We start from the raw sequence: 23,538 nt of genomic DNA, 5'->3' as shown, positions 1-23,538 counted from the left end.
GAAAATATATTACTAATGCATGGTGTGGAATCACACTGTTATTTGAAGATAACATATCCTCAATTGAAAATGTGCAAAGTTTGCTCTGACATGCAGTTTTACTGATAAAACTATATAGTGCACAAACAATAACGGGTAAAAGGATGTTTTCAGTAAGTATTTGTCATTTGCACATCAACAAGTAATCTGTATGAATTCGTTTTGGTCTTATTAAAATCTTTGTTTTCATCATACTTCAGAATTTTGAAATATTTGTACATTTATTCTACAGGTATTTAAATGTTATGTGTAACACGGTGTGTTAGAGAAAAATGACATCCTACAGCCTTTCCTTTCACACTCTCTGTACCGAAGCAAAGATTGTCAGACCGTTCAGTTTATAAAATCCTCTAACTTTGCAGTCAGAGAAAGAAAAGTAAACATCACTCTCCATGTTAAAAGAATAAGCATCAATTTGTCAAACGTTATAGCCTGGCATTTGTCCTCTTTCTTTGAACACAGAGCAAATGTGACTAGATAGAATTACAATTTGAAGGCATCTTTATTGCTCATTTACATTTTGAGCACCAGCATGGTTTATTTTGGGGGTGGGCTGCAGCAACCCCTGCACACCTACTTCCAGAGCCTTTGGAAACCTATATCAGAAAACATTTTTATTCAATTGTAACTCGAAGAAGATACAAAAATGCCTGGATGGGTGTCACTGTCAACAGTTTCAGTCAAAGCCTTAGCACAGCAGCACTCTTGTTCAAATTCAGCTATGTTTTCAGTACAATGCAAAGACAAAAACCAAAAAGTTCTCCTGAAAGAAATATGACATGTTACAAATGTGGTTCAAAATTACATATGGACAATAGTCTGAATTGTCTGCTAACAGAAAGAGATATAACAGGTTTAAAAAATAGGTGCCTTCCAAATTGTACAGGAGTAATAAGACACTGCTTCTAGTTAGAGTAAATATGGTAGAGATGTGGAACAATCATGGCACCCACTGTGGATTATCAAACTAATGCTGGGCCAATAAATATCTAATTTCAAAGCGCCCTTGGGGTAAGTTAATATTAGTCAAGTGACCATATATTTAATTGCATATTCAGGTTCTCCAATCACAGCCATCTCTTACACGAGTATGGCTAAAAATTGAAGATATATCACTTTGAGTAAACTAATATTAATCTTTGAGCTTGTATGCTTTATGAGACTGCAATACTATGATTTTTTGAGGACATTCTCGGGTTTAAAAGATTGTGTTTTCAAGCAAAAATATACCAGGAAATTAATGGAAGATACATTGTGGGATGGCATGTTTGGGTAGGTTGGGAATTGTGTTACAGCCTGATTATGTTTGTCCACTATCTCTTGGTGAAATGGCCATTTTGAGCATTGAATGTAAAACAAAATATTATTAATGAAATATGCAAGGCAGTTGTTGCACCTCATGTGGGTTGTGTTAAGAGGTTTGAATTTAGACTTAAACTTAACACATAAAGTTCATCCAGTGTAAATAAGTATTCATGAAGATTTTGGATGCATTGTGGATTGATGGTATAATAATTGGACCTGCTAATAGTTCGGAATGGGTTGTTGAGATGATGTTGACTCTTTCACTCTGTGAATCTATGATCACATAATCATAGATTGTCACCCTCTACCACAGATTTACGAGCTGTTAGTAGCTATAAGTGGGGGACGGTTCTTCTCGATCATTGACCTTAAGTCTGTATATTATCAGGGCTCTCTAGCTAAAGAATCACATGATTTGATGATGTTTGTAAATTAATGTGGGGCTTGAAGATATTTGCACTTACAATTTGATCTGGCCTCAGTGGCCAGAGTCTTTCAAAAGGCTAATGGAAGTCTTGTTTCTCACAGCCTCTAAAATGGTTTAAACGTTTCGTTTCAGGGTGATATTCTAATATTGCAAAGATCAAAAGGAGCACAGCATTCTGTTAGATAAAGTGCTACAAGTATTATTTTGTATGAAGCTATATTCGATCATTTAAAAATAACCATAAAAGCAGTTACAAATCTAAATAAAGACATAAGCATGATATCAGAAGGACTATAGGCATTTAAGTAAATTATAATAAAACAATAATTTAGACATTAAAGTGCAGAACCTAAAAGCCTAACATAATTAAAACATAATTGATTTCCTATGTTGTTGAGCAATTTTAACAAAAGAGCACACACTAAAACAGACTAGGGGTGAGAAGAACTGTTGATGAAATAGTAAAGAGGGTCCTCACCTCACCAGCCCTGCACTCCTTAAAACAGGAATTAAAAGCTTTTTAGCAAATGAACCAGAACATTTAGACAAAAAGGTAAAATGTAAAAAGGTTTGTACCGAGTGCACATCACATGGACAAATGAAAACAGCTGCAGAAACAAACTGGCCCAGTAGGAAGCATACCTGGCTTCTAATTAACCCCAATCTACAATCTGGTTAAAATAGTCCAATCCCAAGTAGAGAGCACCCTTCCAAATACAGCTCTGGAGTCATATTGGTTTGCATCATGGCATGCTCAACGTTAGATAATTTGTTCAGCTCCACAGCCTCCCTTTCCGGTCTTAGACCAACAATGTAAATCTGACCTATTGTCTGTCCTTAGGGCATGGACTCCTGGGATTTGAAAAGATTAGTGGTTTCTCTAGTTTAGCATTGATCTATTTAATATAGAAAAACCATTGAATTTGGAGTCCCGAATCACAAAACAGACTATCCTCAATAATCTCCCTGTTAAAAGTGGGCTGTGGATTTAACCATATTGAGCACTATAGCAAGAAAGGGGGGCAAGTTAATATGATGCACAATAAAGGAGAATCCCATCTCCTCATTAAACGCTGGGGATCTGGCAGGCAAACCTAACATGCGCCTTCATACTCTATTTTACTCCAGTATGAGGGACCTTAAACTTTTACAACCCCAGACACCGCAATAGTTGGTTAGGATTGGTAAAAACTTCCTTTTGTACAATTCTAGCTGGGGAGCGATAGCTTTCCTTCAATTGGATAAAGCCAAGTTAAAAAGAAATCCCAGAACCGTTGCAAATCTATGAATTCTCCTGTCCCAGCAAAGAACCCAAGTGCCCGAGAAACAAAAAAAACTCCCAGATAAGAAAACTTGTGGGTTCTAGATATTGGATTACCATGGATGGTCAAGCAGTGAGACTTAAGATTTCTTGGACCACAGGCCATGACAAAAGCCTTAGGGCCTTATTATGAGTTTGATGGTCCGAAGTACTGCCAAACTCAGGGTGGTGGTGCCGCTCCTGCCGCACAGGTGGTCCGACTGCCCCATAGTAAGTGGGCAGTCGGACTGCCATGGGATGCCTGCTGCAACCAGGGATACACGTTCCCTGGTGGTCATGCAGTGGTCTGAGGCCCCTTATATGCTGGCAGTGCATAATAGCAGTTTCCTCACCGCCACAATTTTCATGGCGATGAGCCTGCCGTGAAAAGTGTGGTGGTGAGGACACAAAGGGGCCCTGGTGCCTCTGCACCAGGGAAAGCATGTGAGGGGAACATGGTGTGGCCCCTTGTCTGCATGCACCCCCAGTTCCTGCAGGGCATTGACTTAACAGTCTATGTTCTGCAGGAACGTGGAATTACGTTCCCATTGCGGTGCTTGCTAAGACTGCCATGGGATGCCTGCTGCAACCAGGGATACACGTTCCTTGGTGGTCATGCAGTGGTCTGAGGCCCCTTATATGCTGGCAGTGCATAATAGCAGTTTCCTCACCGCCACAATTTTCATGGCGATGAGCCTGCCGTGAAAAGTGTGGTGGTGAGGACACAAAGGGGCCCTGGTGCCTCTGCACCAGGGAAAGCATGTGAGGGGAACATGGTGTGCCCCCTTGTCTGCATGCACCCCCAGTTCCTGCAGGGCATTGACTTAACAGTCTATGTTCTGCAGGAACGTGGAATTACGTTCCCATTGCGGTGCTTGCTAAGGCTCAAGTATGAGTCTTAGCACTGCACCGCCGTGGGCCAGCCACCGCAGGACCTCCCGATCTGGATTCCTATCGGAATCAGATGGGCAGTCACATTATGGCTTTGTCGGTATGGCAGCGGGGCGCTGGCGTAGCGGCCCACTGCCACTTTGCCAAAGTCATAATAAGGCCCTTAGTAAGGTTGGTGTCAAGATCGAGTTGACCCATAAAGTTAGCAAAAGCATCCAATAAAAGCTGGAGACCATTAGAAGTTCTAGCAAACAACACAGCATTATCTACATACAGCAGAACTGGAACTGCTTTGTTATCAACTTTGTGCTTATCCTTACTATTCCCTATCAAATCAGCTTCAAGTCCATTATTATGTAATAAAAAAAACACAGGGGCAAGAACACAGCCCTGTCCTACCCCCTAAACTGTCCAAAAGACTAGGTACTGTTCCACACATTACCATATCAGACAGAGGTTGTGAGATGAAAAGGCATGGCTCGTAGAAATGCCTTTTTTCACTCCCAACTGTTCTAATATTGCCGGACTTTAGATGTAATAAAGCTGTCAAAGGCGCAGAAGTGATCCACAAAGGCCTGGTACATGGAACTGATCTTAGCTAATCAAAAGATGTAAGCTTAAACAATGTGCCTTAGAGCCTATCCTGGCCCTGGAGCCATACTGCATCCCTGAGATTATATTATTGTCCTGCATCCACGTAGTTATTCTATACAAGACCATTCTTCCAGCAATGTTGTCCGTGAAGTCTGGTAGGGAGATTAGACAGTTACAAATAGGACTCCCACAATTTCATTTTTTGAACATGGGAACAATAATTGCATGTTGCTATGAGCGGTGGAAACAGGCCTTGCAGGCAGTATTTACTAAGTTTGTTAAGAATGGTGCCCACAGATTTAAATTTAATTTATAAAGGTCAACAGGAACCCCATCCAGCAAAGGCGCTTTATTACCAGGACTGTTATTCACAGCATCAGTAACTTCCTTCATAGAGAACTCCATGTCAATCGGAAAAGTGGGAGGATTATAGATTATACAAGTATTAGTGAGCAGATGCATGACTGTGAGTATAAACAAGTGCAAACAGATGAAGCAAGAAGTAGGGTATCTAGATAATGTCATCACTGTGCAAAGGACTGGCCGCAAAAATCTTGCTAGATGGCATTTGGAAAGCAGAACTTTCATGTGACAAAGATACTCTTTTCTAGGATTGGAACCGTTTTATGCAAGATTTATGTAGAAGTATGCTCTTCATGTTGAGCCCTTGAGATAATTACTTAAAAAGGATAAGCATTTTATTTGGTGGCACAAGCAAGAATATGCATCCGAAGAAGTACAGTTGATTGTAAATGCACCAGCAGTTAAACCTTTTGTCGATACATGTAAATGTATAGTCAAAGTTGATGCAAGGTAAGTTGGTTTAGGGTGGTTTTTGTGTCAAATCATTAATACTAAAAAAAGCTTTGTGCTATTTATATCTTTAACATTGAAGGTGTCAGAGCTTTACTACGGTACAATAGAAAGAGAAGCTCTTGCATATGTTTGGACTGTTGAGAGATTGAGAATATCTCTATGGGGTAACAAATCATGAACTTTTAATATACAAGATGGATGGATTCAGAGCAGGAAGGGCATCATTTAGATTATTGTGGCTGGTTTTGGGATTGCAAGAATTTAGTTTTCAAATTAGAAACATTTCAGGAACTAAAAATAGAAGGGCACATTGTTTGTCCAGAATGCCACTCAAGTATGATGATGAATGTATGGTGATGAATGAACAAAAAGATGTGGTGGTAGCAGTAGATACTGTTAGCAAATAGGGACAGAGCCTAAAAAGGAACGGATTGATGTAGGCAAATCAGATGAGCAATTTTTGAATGGTAAAAAAAAAAATCCTTGTTAATGGATGGCCATGACATTTAGAGGTTAATAGGCCATGTTGTGCACAATTCTCAACTAAACTGAGCATAGTGTGGGACATGCTAATGTAATGTGATTGGTTTACACCTCCTTGTGCTCTCAGAGTGAGATTAATCAGTTCTGAGCATTGACAACATCCTGGAGCAAAAGCCACTAAGCAGTTGCTTAAACAACATTATTGGTGGCCATCCACGGATTCAGCTGTTGACACATATGTGGATCATTGTAGAGATCATTGTAACGAATGTGTGCTTTTGGATAAGCATTGTAAGTGTCTAAGGAACCCGTAGGAAAATGAGTACTCCAGGAAAACCTTGGTAGAAGGTCTTCATAGATTTTGCAAGACCTTATAATATTCTTGCACCTTATATGAGATTTTTTATAATCTTAATAGATAATGTTTCCAAATTAGTGCTCTATTCATTTCTGATCCACCCTACCACTGATGTAATTATTTAAATCCTCATACATGTTGTTTTGTATTGAGGGTATCCCCAAAGCACTTCTGTCAGACAATGATAAACAATTTGTCTAAGGAAAATTGTGGCATTTGTAAGGTTGTACTGTAGAAAACAGAGACAGCACCCTTATATTGTCCCTCAGCCAATGGTAATATAAAGCTCACTAAAACATTTCTTACTGAAGATATGCAAACTACTTTAGCATGGAAGATAGATGTAACTAGGTATTTGCATGAAAAGAAATGGAGGTATCATAATTCTCCACATCCTGTTACTGTGTTTTCCCTTTTTCATTTACTGATAGGTAGGAAAGGTTAAAATGGTATTGACTCCTTCGTGGCCATTGAATATAAATAGTTCAAACAACAATCCAAATTTCAATATTGTTCAAGATAGACTATCTCTAAAATAAAGTCAGAACAGATCCTATTCCAATGTGATGAATAGTACCAGAAACCAAATTGACTATAGGAGATTTGGCCATTATTAAGAAACCAGGAATAGTTCAAGATTGGGTTATCTTTAGGGAACCAGGAATGGTTCACAAAGGGAAATACGTCTTCACATGAAAGAGAAAAAGGTTTCACAGAGTGATGTGCTTCTCAAGGACAGAATATGGTTTAATGAAAGCTCTGTGGTGGTACTTAAACTGAGTCAGGAGAAGATCCTTAATATGAGAGAAAATACAGTTAGTTTCATTTTTAATTGATTACATTAATTATGATTGTGTGAGAGGACGGAGTGGGTCTTCGTGAGCCACGTGTACAAGAGCTGCAAACAATGATGAGAGCGGGCAATATAGGGAAGACAGAGTTAGCAATGATTGTCCTGGTCTGAATTTGCTTGCTGAAACAGTTTTGAATTATGACAACATTGATCAAAATCTAGGTACAGAATAACATGATTTTTTTTTTGATTTTTTTTTTAATACCATGATTTTAATCAATATAAAGAAAGGCGAAATTGTAAAAGATCAGTCAAATTGCCAATCAGTTATAAAGATTACATGTTATACAGACGCTCTTAATTATAACCTGTTTTGCCTATATTATTGCATTATTATGGATAGCTTCCATAGTAAAAGATTTTTCCCCTGGGTTGAAGAAAAAATATTTAATTATGAACCTTCTTCATTCACCACTTCACTGTTACAGTCTATTCATCTAATTTATCCAAAATAGCAGGCCAATATATTCTGAAAACACTGTGAAGGCAACCACATAAAGCCTAATAATCATAATAAAAAATTGGTTTCATCTTCAAGGAGCTGGTTTGACTGCCTTCCTGCACCAGCTTCCCTCCTTTCTTTGTCTCTGGGTACAGAAGTCTAGCTATTACCCCAACTGGTCCTCAGGAAATGTAAAAGGGTCAACCGCAATGTCCCTTGGAGCAACCCACTTGTCCTGGGGTCAAATGGAACAGAGTTCTTGGTGCTTTTGGGTATCAGGGCCTTCCTCCTTCCAGTTCTCCATGACTGTTGCAGGATCCATGCAGGGCTTCCATAGGAACCAAAGTAAAATCCCCCTGGGTTGAAGAAAATATATTTAATTATGATACTTATCCATTCACCACTTCACTATTACAGTCTATTCATCTACTTTATCCACACTAGCAGGGCAATATATTCTTATGAAAACACTGTGAACTCAACCACATAAAACCTTAAAATCGTAATTGACAAGTGGTTTAATCTACAAGGAGCTGGCTCCACTGGCTCTATGCGCTGTCTTTTCACCTGGCCTTCGCTCTGGGCACAGTAGTCCAGATATACCCCCAACCTATCCTCAGGAAATGTAAGACGACCAGCCTCGCTGGCCCGTTGAGCCACCCACTTGTCCTGGGGTCAACTGGCAAAAAGTCCTTGGTCCTTTTGGGCATCAGGGGCTTCCTCCTTCCAGTTGTCCATGACTGTCACACTTACAGGGTCCAGCAGCGAAAAGCACAAAAACCACCAACAGCCCCCTCTCTCCCCTTCGTACAAGAGTTTTTAAAAGGGGGATGTAGGGCTCCTACGAACCAGGCACCCATGGCCAATGCTAGGGTGCCACATCACCTCTCCACCCCTGTGCAGCATGTGGGGCAGTTCAAGATGGTGCCATCCAGGAGTCACTGGTTACATCTGATCTTGGGGCCTCCAACCCTCACTGAATTCACTGCCAGGGCCTTTCCCATCAAAAAGGAGCCCCCTATTGTGTTGGACTCCAGTTGTCTGGGTTCCCCCTCAGTGACATAACGAAACTTTCAGGCCCCTCTGCAATGTTAATGGAGGGGGGCCCTCACGCTCCAGACCAAGTCAGAAGCTCTCAGGCCAGGGGCCTTCTGCCCATGCACAGTGTAGGAGGTGGACTCCTGGAGCTCTAGGGACCCCCATACAGTGAGGGCTGCAGGGGCTATTGCTACGCCAATGTTTTTCCTTTGTTCAGCGGGCCAGGACTGTTCACAGCCCTGGTACAGTTTGACAGGTAATAAACAGATGCAACTTTTCTTCTCAACCCCTTCCTGCTCAGGAGCTGAGGGAAACACTGTTAGTTACTCCTTTTGTTTTGGGAGGCCTTTATTCATGCTTCTGGAGAGAATTGTAATTAACTTGGTCTATCAGGGTGAAAAAGGCCTGGGCTCTGATATTGAGCTGAGACAGAGAAATATAACAATTCTGGATGACCCATCAAATGATAATGTATGTTCTTGGGACCTTTTCCACCCCCGTTTCATACCCCACAGTACATACTGGGCCTAATGGAGAAGAAAATTCACTCTGAGGAAGCTTTCCCCCTATGTATAAAATATAATGTCACTGCCAACAAAACAGTAAATCATGCTGACTTTACATATATGTGCCCACTAATATTATAAGGCCTATTTCAGGGCAATATCTGATCCTGCAGAGTCCCCCGTCCCCTGGCTACCTGTGAGCAGTTACCGAGCTGTGTACAACGGTAGTCTCAGAGTGAAGCCAGTACATGTGTGCACATGTGTGAGCACATTTGTTTACTCAGCCAAGTGCCCCTCACCCAAGTTGCATCTCAGCTGTCTTATCGTAAAAGGTGGACACTGGAAGTGAACATGTGCATTCCATTTGCCGTTTGATTACCATATATGAGGCACATTTAGTGAGACTCACCCACAGTAAAAAATTCCAAAACTGGGTGGCCAAAAAAGCAAAAAATCTGGGTGCATTAAATAGGCGGAACCCTTTTTGTTACCATGTACACTTTTGACTAAGTGTACTACTTGTCAGTATTTACAAATTTAACTTTTTGTAATAAGTTACACATTTGTAGTAAGTCCAGCACTACACATGGCCAACCACCAGTGCAGCCACACCTTCCTATAAAAATAATGGATATAGGGACTTACCACTAAAAGTGCATTGTAAAAAAACAAAACTTAGTAAACTTTCTCAAAACTGTGAGTGACTGCAAAAGTGCAGTGAATAACATTTTGTAGTGAGCTTTGTACCACTGCAAAGCTTACTACATAGTGCAGTTTGTGAATCCAGCACCACCTCACTTGAGGACATCGTATTTCTTTTTTTATTTATTTCTATTTGTTTTGTTATTTGTGGAAAAGGGAGATGTAGTGCCTAGGTAGTACATTAATTATGAGGACGAGTATTTTGTTGTAAGAATGTTGATTGGCATCCTTGTTCAGTAGAACACTGGGGCTCATTTGCGCTCCCAAGGATCTACTGTATACAACTCGAAATCTGTGTTCTCCCTTGTGGGTTTTATCTTTGAAGTTTGTTAATAAATACTTTCTACCTACATGGTGTCCTGATTGGATTTGTTATAACACACCACACTGTAGTGCCATTATAGACAACTCACACTTCGTTCGTGTTGTCTATTTGATGTCACTCAGAACCCCTCAGTGAAAAATATCCCTCTAACTCTCTGTTACCTATGTATAATTCTATATACATGTGCTATTGTCTATAATGGGTCTTGTATTTATGCACAATCAATATTTTGAGTCAACGAATTGGAATATGTAGATGACTACATGCAGAAAGTAGCAATGAGTAGGGGATTAGACGTGTATTCTGCTCTTTTAATAATGCACTGATCATTTAAAATAAATACTACTGAGGGAGTAGCATTAATTAGCTGACTGACTAATACTGTGGAGTACATTGATAATCCACACATCACCGTTCATGAAAGGAGCACTGACGCAGACGACATGAGGTCACAACCTTGAAAGTCTGCAGCTGATGATGCCTGTTTCTGGATTATTGCATGGACGGCAGTCAGCTCCTCTACTTTGGACGTGCTGTCTATGCATGGCTCAGGCACAGATCAAGAAAAATGAACATAATTATTGTAATTAAAAATAATCACAAGTATTTTCCGTTGGACTAATTTAAACATTAATATCTAGCTCACATTGATGGGCTGTGCCACCGCCTGCTTGCATTAAATTACCATGTGATTCAAACTGATCGTCGTGTAACACGCCATTGATTGGGTAGGGTCTTGCCCAATGGGCTTGCAGTGCGCTGCCAGCACTGTGTATAAATACCAAACTCTCTGTAATGTTTTCAGATTCTTGACTGATCGTCCATTCAGGTAAGAGATGAGCTGTGGGAAAAGCAAACTCTGTGATGTAGGTGCAGGTTTGTATCATGCTGAGCGTTTCAATGCCTTGACACAATTGTATGTATATAGGTATATACATAGTTAAAGTGTTAATAGTACTTGCCAGGATGTTTTGGATATGTTAATTTGTACAAATTGAATTGTTTAGTTGATTTTTCTATGCTATAGCTTTGAGTGTAAACTAAAAGAAAATGTACGTCCCTAGAGAAACTAGTCAATGCTATTTGTTTTATTGAAAGAAATGTCGCAGGGTCAGAAGGAAAAAAGGAGAATGCAACTGCTGTCACAACAGTCTGCTGTGAGCTTAACCCTTTCAGGTCCTCTTTAGGTTGTATTATTTTTATTGTCATTTTTTGACTAATATAGATTTGAAAACAGATGTGGTGGCCTTGCTGCCACAGTAGTTAAATATAACAATATTGTTGTTCCTTTAATATTTTCACCTTATCAATAGAACCTGAAGTGCACAGTCCACGCTCCCCCTTTCCTTCTATTGGGGCGCGACTTTTTGATCCTTGTCATCTATCAATCTAAGGGCTTGTCATCTCCTCTGACATGCTCCACCACTGCAAAACTTTGCCAAAAACAAAGTCCTGGTCCCCATAATTTCCAAAATCCTCTTTCCTTGATCTCCATCTCATTTGCCAATTTCTTCATACTCAGGAGAGCTTATATCCTTTGTTTCATGAAGGGCATTATCTTTTTACATTTGCGCCAATGTAGAGGACAGATGGTTTTAGGTTGGGCTCCTAGTAATATCACTGATGGACACCTGGTGTATGGAGCTTAGCAAAAGTAGTTATGCGCTTGTACCCAAATAAAGCAAGACAAGATGTGAGATACAGTGACAGCCCAGGTTCAAAGAATTGCATTAAGATGATTTTCTGGAATATGAATTCTGGTTCCTGATTTTTGAACTGATAATTCAGTCACTAAACGGAATTCTCTCTGTATTTTTATACAAATGTCAATAAGTATGATAATTTGTGATTTGAAATTTTGCAAAGAGCTCATATGCCCCGAGGCGTCTTGGTGCTGGCTTCAGACACTAAGGGGCCCATTAGCATGGCGGGCGGATCGGCACTGCCCGATCGGCGGTGGCAATCAGCCTGCCAAAACACCCCGCCGGACGGCCTTTTACCCCCCGCCACATTAGCCATGTCTTTAAATATTTCCTAAAAGAAATGAGAGTCAATGCAGATTTAATATTAAAGGGAAAAGCATTCCAGTGGTTGGTTTTGCTCTAATGAAGCTGCCGCCTCCCCAAGAAATAAATTTGTAGGAGGGAACCACCAGATTTCTTACGGTACTTAAGTTAAGTGCTCTTCTTGGAGTGTACCACCTAAAACTCTTCTTTAGGTGGTCTGGACCTGACCCATTCAAGGATCTGAATGCTATGCAAAAGGCTTTAAAAATAACACTTTTTTTTTCACAGTGAGCCCGAGTAATTCAGTAAGAGCCTGAGTCACAGAATGGAATTCAGGGAGGTGCAGCAACATCTTGGCATCTGAGTTTTGCAACATTTGTAGTTTAGTTAAGAGGCCCTTTTGTAGATTTATATACAGGCCATTACAATAGTCAATACAGGAAATAATTAATGCAATGACTACTGTCTTTAATAGCTCATAAGGGATTAAATGAGAAATCTTTTTCATGATTTTTAAAGCAAAATACGAGGAGGAGATGACAGCGGACACCTGCATCTTGTAAGTGAGTCTATTATCCAGAACGACGCATATATTTTTTACTTTTTTCCTGAGGACCGGCAGAGTCCTCAACTTTTGTGGCCAACAGGATGGGGACCAGAAGAAGGTATCATGCCCAAACAGCATCACCTCTGTTTTGGAAGAGTTTAAGGCAGTCGTTGCCCATCCAATTGCTAACTGCAGACATGATATCTCGAAAGGTATCCCCTATTTTGTAGTCTGAAGTGGAAAATGATACAATTTTTTTGGTATCATCATCAATGAAAACCCAAATGATTTGATTAAAATAACCAAAGTCTTAATATATATATATTTGAAAGTGTAGGAAATTTGGTAACTATTTAAATTGTGAGCTGTGAATGCATTATAGATTTCCTGGACCTTTCTTTGAAAAAAAGTGGCTTGCGAGTTACAGAAAGCCAGTTTGTGTTCCATACATTTTATAAATGTTGTTGAAGTAAGGTTTAAAATCGTACAAAAAAGCTCCTTATAAGAGTTTTTTGCTAATTCAATTTTTTGGTAAAAAAAATCTCATTTCGCCTTCATGAATATTTTGTATTTTGTTAGGCATTCTATATCTTTTTCTTTTTCAACTACCCTTTCTTGTCTTCGGCAAAGCAGTTCTATATATTTTTCTTTTTCAACTACCCTTTTTTGTCTTCAGCAAAGCAGTTTACCTGCTCAAAGACTGGGTCTTATGGGTACTAGAATGTTGATTGCAAATTTCAACCATTGTTCATAGTCTTTTGAAGCAATTTCAGTATCGGCTGTCAATGTTAACCTTGAGTCCGATAACAAGGATCTTGGATCCGATTCACATAGTTTATGCAATGGATGCATAGTTTTGGTATTACTGCTAACATTCATTGAGATACTCTTTGGAAAGATTGACAGGGAAAAAACTAAAGCTTTATGGTCTGACCAGGTAAAATTAAGTGTTTCAATGAATTTTAAGTTGGAGTTGTTTGTAAAGATACCATCAAGAGTGTGGCCAGCTAGATGAGTTGGTCCCTCCGCGATCTGCTGTAGGCTAAAATACAACGTACTGTCTAAAAGTTCCTCAGTGTCTTTATCAGAGATCTTATTTAATTGATAGCTGAAATCTCCTAAACTGGTAAAATTAAATTCAGGCTGCATATTCCTAGTAAGGTAGTGATGTCTTGATACAAGGTAATGCACGTTATTTTATTACTAATTAATAGATTATCACAGTGCAAAGATCAAGTTTCATGTTCCTTATTTTAGTTTCCTTAATGAACTTTTGTTCCTTCACAGACATTTGTTTCTTCTTTGGGGACACAGGACTACAACCTCCCAAGCCATGGACCAATGTAAGTGATTGTTTCTCTTAATTTCAGCTTTTTATCACAATCTCATGCTCTAAATTCTTTGAAGCCATCAATAGTTTATTGTCAATTTAAGTAAACCACATTAACACTAATGAGTTACACACTATAATAAAAATAATACAAAATAGCTACATTGAAAAAAATACCAAAGTGTTAAAAAATATTCACAAGCTAATTTAGTAAGCACTATATTATCAGCATCTATGTTATCAGAATCCAGCAATATTTTAACTGTATTTATTTCATCTGCAACACAATCATAGAAACAGGGTACCAGTGCAGGGTTAGGTGGGATTGTGCTTACGCAGTATCAACATGAATGTTTATTTACACTAGTGAGCCATGAGCCCCTATGCACTTCAGTGCAGTAGCCTGATTATCTGCTGTTTTCACGAGTTATCCTGACTTTAATGGTATTCTTACACAGTTGTGGGTTTACAGTCAGATCATAAAAATTGGTGGAACAATCAAAGACTTTAGCATGGGCCATGCAGATCAAAGTATAAGAGATCATTGATCTTCGAGCCACCCTGCGCAAAGGGCCAATGTGTTCTGTCCAACAGCACAGTATGCCTACTTAAGCAATAGGAGAAGATTTTATTGAAACAATTTCCCTTAGGCAATTCAAAAATCAAGTTGCAAATGTGTAAACTGAATAACTGGGATGCAAAGGTGCAATTGTGCCAATGTCCCATCGCATTGCATCTGTGAACCCAATTGTATTATGTGATTCTGACCTTATGCTATGATTTAATTGATTCAGTATCACCAGAAATTATCTTTGAACACCAAAATCCATTCAATTTCCACCATTTTCATACCACGAATATCAGTGATAAAGTTGCTGAAATAGTCCACAAACTGAAAAGATAGTAGGATAGCCCTACTGGCGAGACTCTTTCTAAACAGTCGTGTTAGTACTTGTGCACCATGAGTTATGGACATAACCTCATGAAAGCGTACCTGATTTAGTGACAAAGCATCAGCCTCTGAGCCTCCTTACTCTAAATGTCTATAGAGTATCCGGGGACTCATTAGGGCTCCAATACATTAACTGTAGGTACCTCTCTCATGACTGAATAATATCTGATTGTAGCACACTACCTGAAGGGACCAAGGCCAGGACACAGAAGGCAACTCCTTTGTGATGTCACAGCACTCTCAGCTAAAATACACAACCAGAAGTAAACAGACAGGGTATATTGTCCCAATGCAATGCCATCTTTATCAGCTTAGCATACACACAGGCAGTCGGCTACATGAAGCATAAATAACACAAGGAAACAAGTACAGCACAGGAAGGAAATATATGCTAATAAGACGTCTACTTTTACCTACTTTGTGCTCTAAGAAAACCACCTATTAGCATTTTTCTTTTTCAAAAAGTGCAAAAACTAGCAATTTATTTGAAAGATACATTTGCACCTATCAACCAATTGCTGATAAGTTTAGTAGAATAAAGAGTGTTTTATCCTTTATGTGGCACTGAACAGTAAATATATTGTCACAAATTCAGTACCCCGAAAAGTCGCTATTTAGGAAAAGCTCCACAATGTGTTTGAAATCCATTGAGAAGGATGGAAGGAGATGTTTGCTTTGTTGCCCAAAAATAAACTCAAACTTCTTAAAGACCCCGATCAGTTGGACTCCCCTTACCACTGACGACACCCTCAAGATCATGAAGAGCATCCACTCAGGCTCACCCTCAGATCCCTGCCCGCACCACTTCTTCAACAGAGCCGGCAGCTCCCTCGCCCCCAAACTCTTCTGCACCATCAACTGCTCCATCAACTGCACCACATTCCCAGAAGACTGGTAACTCGCAGAGATCAACCCCTTGCTGAAGAAGCCCTCTGCCGACCCGAAGAACCTCAAGAACTTCAGACCCATCTCTCTGCTCCCCTTTCTAGCCAAGGTAATGGAGAAGGCAATCAATGCCCAAATTTCTGGGTTCATCGTGGGGAACCACATCCTGGACCACTCGCAATCCGTCTTCTGAAGCAATCATAGGACGTGCGCACCCTCCTCGACTGAGGTGAAACTGCAGCCCTCCTCCTCATGGAACTCTCAGCCGCCTTCAACACCCTCTCCCACCACACCCTATGCACAAGACTCCACAACGCTGGCATCCGCAAAAATGCCCAGGAATGGATCAGTTCCTTCCTCACCGGCCAAACACATAGAGTCCGAGTACCACTGTTCCTCTCGGAACCCACAGAAATCAGCTGCGGAGTACCCCAGGACTCCTCCCTGAGCCCCACTCTCTTCAACATCTAAATGGCCGCGTCCACAGCCATCATCAGGAAGCACGAACTAAACATCGTCTCCTACACCAACAACACCCAGCTGATACTCTCCCTCACCAATGAGCCCACAGTCGTCAAGAGAAACTTACACAACAGAATGAAGGCTGTTGCAACCTGGATGAAGGACAGATACCTCAAGCTAAACTCAGAGAAGACTGAAGTCCTCTTCTTCGGCTCCACCTCATCCGCTTGGGATGACTCTAGGTGGCCTGCAGATCTTGGACTTCCGCCCAGACCCACAGACTACGCAAGAAACATCTGCATCATCTTGGATTCCTCGCTCACCATGATCCGCCAGATCAACGCCGTCTCATCATCTTGCTTCCACAAGCTACGCCTGCTCCAAAAGATCTTCAAGTGGATCCACACCGAGTCCAGAAAGATGGTCACCTACACACTCATCAGCACAGACTCGACTACCGCAACGCACTCTACGCCGGCATCACCCAGGAACTCCTCAAGAAACTGCAAAGCATGCAGAACACCTCTGTCAAACTCATCCACAATATTCCCCGCTGCAGCCACATCACTACCCACCTGAGAGACATCAACTGGCTCCCAGTCAAAAAAAGGATCACCTTCAAGCTCCTCACATAGGCCTACAAAGCCATACACGACACAGGATGTGCATACCTCAACCTCTCATTCCACGCACCCACCAGAGAACTCTGCTCTGTTCAACTGGGCCTAGCCGCCATCCCACATATCAGCAAGTCCACGGACTGGGAAGTTTCTTCTCCTACCTGGCAGCAAAGACCCGGAACACACTACCTCTCCCCTTAAGGCAATCAGTGTCCCAGTTCAGGAAGGACCTCAAGACTTGGCTTTTCGACTCAACCACAGTTCTTTGCGACCGATCTGCAGCCACCCACCCTGCCTCCCACTCCCCCAGCGCCTTGAGAGCCTTACTGGTGAGTAGTCGTACTTTACAAGCCACTTGATTGATTGATTGATTGATTGATTGATTGATTGATTGATTGATTGATTAAAAGAGACAGTAGCAAGCCAGCATATCAAAAGTTGGTTAATTTGATATAATGCCAAATGTTCCAAGTTCGTACAATGGAACGAAATATTTATAAATTCACATTTCTAATCAGTGCTTAATGTTGCCCTATCTCAAAGATGTATTTATTTACTTAAGGTGTTTTCTATAGGACAATCACCACCCTGCTAGAGTCTCTTGTAATAATCATTATGAACTTCATAAAGCTATCCAATTATGAAAAGGTGTAAATCAGCAGTACAGAGCACCTGTGTCAGAGTTAAGCCATCAACACATATGATACACTACATCAAATTAAATTAATATAAATATTCTCGTTGCCGTAGTTGGTGGGTAGCCCACAAATATGATAGATTAGTCTTTATATTAGAAGTCATTGTTCTAAACAAATGTTTCTCCGAGACTCACGCTATCCATTAGTCATGGTGTACAATTTAAAATGTGTTAATATTTGATGCACATTTGTTGAAATGTTCTTACAACTATTAGTTTAAATATTGAAAAGCTTCAAACCATGACCCCAACTGCTTACATCTTGTTGCTAAGTGTTAAAGAACTGGAACAGGTGAAATCTCTATTCAAAGTGACACACTTTAGAGGTTTCATAATGTGGTGGGGAAATGTTCCATGCTTATCACCTTCTTTTTTGTGCCTACTATTTGCCCACCTTTTCCCACCTACTCCCTCAGTCTTCGTGTTGTCTTGATTTATTTATAAATAGTTCGAAAATATACAAAATTATCAAAAATGTTCTAACACGGGAAAAAAGACATATAAATGACCTGATTACAAAATATAGTTCACTAGAAACTCACATTTATTCATGGAAAAGTGGAGAATGTTGGGGAAATGCAATCCTGATTCACAAAGTCTAGGTTGCCACAGTTTTGCATGTGGAGATATCACTTATAAATTAGGATGTTCTGCTACTTCTGAAAATGTTTATGCAGTTATAGATGTATAGGGGAAGAGGTGTGTGTGTGTCCCTAGATGAAAGTCAGGCAAGATGGGGATAAAAATGAGTGCAACATTTGCAGAGTCATAGCTTTGTTTGTAGTCACAAAAATGTGCATTAACTAAACCCAACTATCCATATGTCTATATGAATAGTGACGTGTGAAACAAACAGAAAATCCACAATCTTCATGTTTCAAGGCAGTGTTAGTCAAAAGATGTATTTATATGTAAAATATTTCACTGGTGTAAAAAATTACATTTGACAAAGATTATTTATATTTATTCTCCACGTGTTGACTCCAAAAGTATCTGTTCTGTTTTTGATAACAAAATATTTCGTTACTTTAATTAAAATAAATAGCTCAATTGAAAGAATTCAGTGTCATCATCCAGCAATTGTACCACTGTTCATTAGCAGAAAAACAAATTGTTATACATGTTGCAAAAATGTGATTTTTATTAAAAACCCAACATCAATTCAAATATTAATTCAATCTGACATTGTCTTTTTAATTTACAGCACAAAAGCAGAAGCAGGTAAGACATTGTATAGTATACTTTCTAAGAAGGTGAAAATATGGTGGCAGAATACATTTCATGAAAATTCTAAAAGATTTAAAGGGTGCCATTTACCTTCTTCAGATATGTGTAATATAATGCAGAAGGAGAGTAGATTTTGATATCACTTTCAACTGCATACCTAAATGTACATTTGAATGTCTCCACCCCCTGAAATCAGAAAGTGGGGACATCTAATACTGAATTAGCAAGTGTACAGTTCCTACTAAAAACGTTCTATGTATAGTTTGAGCTCTCTGCAACTGGGGTAGAGATCTCCTTGATGGAAGGAAGAGAAACATTATTGAAGGTTATTAATTAAAAACAATTTCAAAATCTTTTAATGCAAACTACAAACATATAATAATTGAAAACAATAATGTATAACTAACTAAAATATAATGGTACAGCATATTAGCTCATGCAAATGCATTTTCATGAAATAATTGAAATATATCAATATATATTAATTTTGTAAGTATAACTTTTTTCACCAAAATAAAAACTCCCACCCTAACCAGCATTGTTTTTTGTATTTCATGTTTAAGATATTGAATACAACTGTTTTTAACTAAGGTAATGAAAAATAATAAAACATTAAATTATCAATTTTTGCATATTTTTAGCACTAAATTATTTATTTATTTAAACATTTTCAATAATTTAATTAGTTTCATTTTATTTCCCATGGGTCCTTATTTTTCAGTCACTGCCTCCATTGCTGTCTATGGAGTGTGTTAAAGCACCAGTGATTGGTGATTTGTGGTACTAGACTTGCTCCAATGTTGGTCCAGGTTGGACTTATCACAGGCGAGAAATATTTTCTCAAAAGACAAAAATGTATGTGTGCAACTGTAGCTTAAAAGACTTATCACACATTTGAGAAATATTTTCTCAAAAGACAAAAATTAATGTGTACAACTGTACACTGTGTACTAACCCTGGGCAGTGAACTCCGCTCCGCTGGAATTCAGGCAAAAACTCCATTCCTACACATAGCAGCGGAGTCAGCCACTAAACTGCACCCACAAATGCTTTGATACAGAAACTTTACATGCTGAAAAGAAGATAACCAATTCACAAAAGAGAACTTTGAAAATAAAAAATATTAGGCAATGAGAGAGGTGATGATTTTGGGGTCCCCCCAACCTAGGGGGAGGACCAAGCAGATGCCTTGAACACAAAGAGCATATCATGCTGAACGATTCAGTGGTGGTCCCATCCTCTTAGGACCACCCCAAGCACAGTTATGGGCAAAAATACAATCCCATCCAAAGGCCCTGCAAAGCATTATGGGACGAGATTAGCAGTGGGCAGTGAATATTATAGTATCCAATATCAAAATAAGTCTACAAAGACCTGTAGTTCAACTAGTCGTTACTAGGTGCCTCTCACAAGTCAAATGCAAAAGCATTGAAATTATTACGTCAAGCTGCAGTTCAACTAGTTGTTGCTAGGTGTCCCTCAAGTCAAAGGGACACCTAGTAACGACTAGTGGAACTGCAGCTTCATGAAATGGTTTTAATGCTTTTGCATTTGACTCGTGAGGGACACCTAGTAACGACTAGTGGAACTGCAGCTTGATGTAATAATTTCAATGCTTTTGCAAAATCATCCCCTCTCTCACTGCGTGCTAAATTTTCATTTTCACTTTTGTGAAATGACTATTTGCATTTAAGCATGTAAAGACAGAGATACTCGTTATTTTACCAAAAGTATATGAGGTTTCTGTTTTATTAATTGGGAGTCCGACGGAACGGAATTCACTGAGTTTTTGTTCAACTTCGTGGAATTCCGCGTAGTAGTACTCCACCAATTACGCCCAAAGAAATTGCAAATATCTTCTACTAGTATTTATATTAATCTCATTCTGTCAAAGAGTTGCATGTGTATTTCTAAAAATCTTGATGAATTCTAAAAAAATTAAAAGTTTACTCCAATCTTAATAATAAGATCCTCATCGGAATGAATGTCTGATTTTTTAATTTTTTTAACAACTCTCACAATTTGCGCCTTTATTTGTTTTAAGTAAAATTCATAATATTCTTCCTGTGGATATACATATATGAGAAACTCTATTATGCTTAGTTTCCAGATAAATTAAAATTAACAAATATCAGTGTTGTAAAAGCAAAGGGCAATGTATGATATGCCCCTTCTGCACCCTTCTGAGCAAAACAGGAGAAGAGTTGAGGACACAGCATTCATAGATGCTCTGCTGAGATCTATGTTGCCATGTGTGACTTATGAACTCATTGACGATGGCATCAATTGTGTATCAATGGCAACATATTTGGTGTTACAAAACTTAGAAAATTGTTGCTCTACTGAAAATGATGTAACCTGTTTATGGGAATATTGAATTTAAAAAAACATGAAAACAAACAATTTAAACTTTTCATGTAATTTAAGTGGTATAAAAAGCTACATGTAGATGTGTGAAAATTGTATTCTCTTACATGCTGTTACCCTGCCCAAATCCAGGGCCAATGCTGCATGAAGACAAATGGTGCAGCTACCTTTCTGTGCCACTACAAGATGCCACTTGAGGATATCATTGTATATCAAGAGCCTCAGAAATTGCCTTTTTGCTACAGGGAAGGGAGTCCCAAAATGGGGAAATATAATTTGACTGGGGTTTTAAGATTCCTTGCACTGGATCTGCTGAAATATACAAAAACTGGTGTGGTTCAAATGAGACACATCCTTGTTCTTCATAGGTTCAGTATTGTGCATGTCATTGTTTCACTGATCACCTGATAAGTGTGTTGATTGTGTGTATTGTGCATGTGTATTCTATATGCTTCTGTTTGTTAAATAACTGCTTAACATGAAACACATTTTGATTTATTTTGGTGAACCAAAAACTGACCATCTCTTCATCATGTTCTCTTTCTTTTCTCACTAGGGAAAAGAAAGTGAAGGAACATGCAGAGTTCAAAAAGACCAATACGGACAAAAGCAAGACCAAGCACAAGACAAAGCACAGGATAAAGGCTATGACCAGCAGCAAGGACAAGGAATCAGTCCTGGCAAGGGAAAAGACCAAGGTGCAGGCCAAGATCATGGCCAGGAACATGGGAAGCAAGAAGTTCAAGGGACATGCTTCGACCAGGGAAAAGACCAGCCAAAAGACCAGGGATATGGTCATGGAAAAGATTTTGGAACAGACCAGGGGAAGGACCAAGGAAAAGACCAAGGAAAAGGTCAGGGAAAAGATCAGGGAAAGGACCAGGGATATAGGCAGGAATATGGTCAGGGAAAAGCTGAAGAGAAACAAGTAGTAGGCGACGGAGAAAAACAAGGAAAAGGCCAATCCGAGGACAAGATAAAGGGTCAAGAATATGGAAAACAAGGACAGGGCAATGAAGGGAGCCAAGGACCGGGATATGATGGAAGGTGCCAGGGTAAAGACAAGGGACAAAAGCAGGGAAAGTAACTCAGGCAATTTGTATTAAGGAAACACTACATGGAATACTACAAACAAAAGCCTTAATCTATTAAGACATGTTGTACAGCATCTGCATTCAACATACATCTCTTCAATTAAAGAACCTCAAAACTGCACAATCAAGCTCTATCTATCTATTAGGATTTTACATTTTTAAAATGGATACAGTTGCAGTGAATACTTTACAATAAATCTTTGAATCAATTATCACTTGTTTAGTGCATTCCGTGCACAAAAAATTATTTTCATTGATTTGTTGTTGTTGTTATATTTTTATTTGGCATATCTAGCCATTCTACCACGTGTTCATTTCAAACTATATTACCATTACCATTACCAATCAAAAATCTTCCTATTGCACATCACCTTTAAAAATCTCATATTTATCAATAAGCTAAGTGCTTGGTCCCTACTGAAAGTTTATAAACAATAAAAAGAGGTTTTACATTTTTTTTCCCGTTCTTCTAAAGACCACAAACAATCCATCAAAATATGTTGACTACTACATTTTACTTGTAGGCCACAGGAGCACAGACCTTGGTCATTCGACATGAAGGATTTTATCTTCCAATTGATGTTACATGGGTCCAGGCCAACTCTAAATTTCAATATTACATTTCTGAGCTTTGGGTTAGGCACAGCTTCTATATAAGGGAAGATATGATCATTGGCCCACCCATTTTTCAGAAACCGGTTCAGTTCAGATAATCACAGTTAACTAGAGTGCATGTAGAACATTGTGCATCAGCTTTGGGGAGCTTCTGTCAACTTATTCAAACAGGACTTGGACATCCTCAATCACTAATAAAACATCTGCAGGAACTATATTTTTTGCAACACGCATGGATATTTAGAAACTACTACTACTGCAAGTCAGCAGCCTACACATCTGAAAAGGCCTGCAGGACAATCAGCTTAGAGAGGAAGTCTGCAGCATATAGGCTACTGACACTCATCTAATTTTGATTGCCATATATGAATACCTTTGGTGCTAGAGCCCCTGCTGCTTTTAAAATGATGATTTTGTTGCTACCTTTAGCAACTCATCCGTTACTCTCAATTTTAAAAAACATTTAAGACTGCGGACAAAAGCAGTGTCACATTATGCTAGTGAACTGTGCTGGCCATTCTGTACTTCATTCTTTCAAAGCAGTGGTATTTCAATTGTTGCAGGGATTCTACCCATACACAGAACTATGCACAGGAAAACAGGCCCTCAGTGAATAGGGGAGTAACAACCTACCACATTAGTACCCAAAATCCCAAA

At 39.3% G+C, this 23,538-nt stretch overlaps 1 protein-coding gene across 1 annotated transcript; it reads left to right on the top strand.

The window, feature by feature from the left end:
* Positions 1-13,921: 13,921 nt before the first annotated feature.
* Positions 13,922-22,476, top strand: LOC146799333 (uncharacterized). Its single transcript, XM_085626890.1, has 3 exons — positions 13,922-13,975; positions 18,783-18,799; positions 21,729-22,476. Exons 1-3 carry the CDS (start codon positions 13,966-13,968, stop codon positions 22,257-22,259), a joined length of 558 nt encoding a protein of 185 aa, XP_085483016.1. The 5' UTR covers positions 13,922-13,965; the 3' UTR covers positions 22,260-22,476.
* The last annotated feature ends 1,062 nt before the right edge of the window (positions 22,477-23,538 follow it).

This window comes from Triturus cristatus, chromosome 9 (genome assembly GCF_964204655.1).
Source record: "Triturus cristatus chromosome 9, aTriCri1.1, whole genome shotgun sequence".
Classification (NCBI taxonomy): domain Eukaryota; kingdom Metazoa; phylum Chordata; class Amphibia; order Caudata; family Salamandridae; genus Triturus; species Triturus cristatus.
This window is presented reverse-complemented; position numbering and strand designations above follow the sequence as displayed.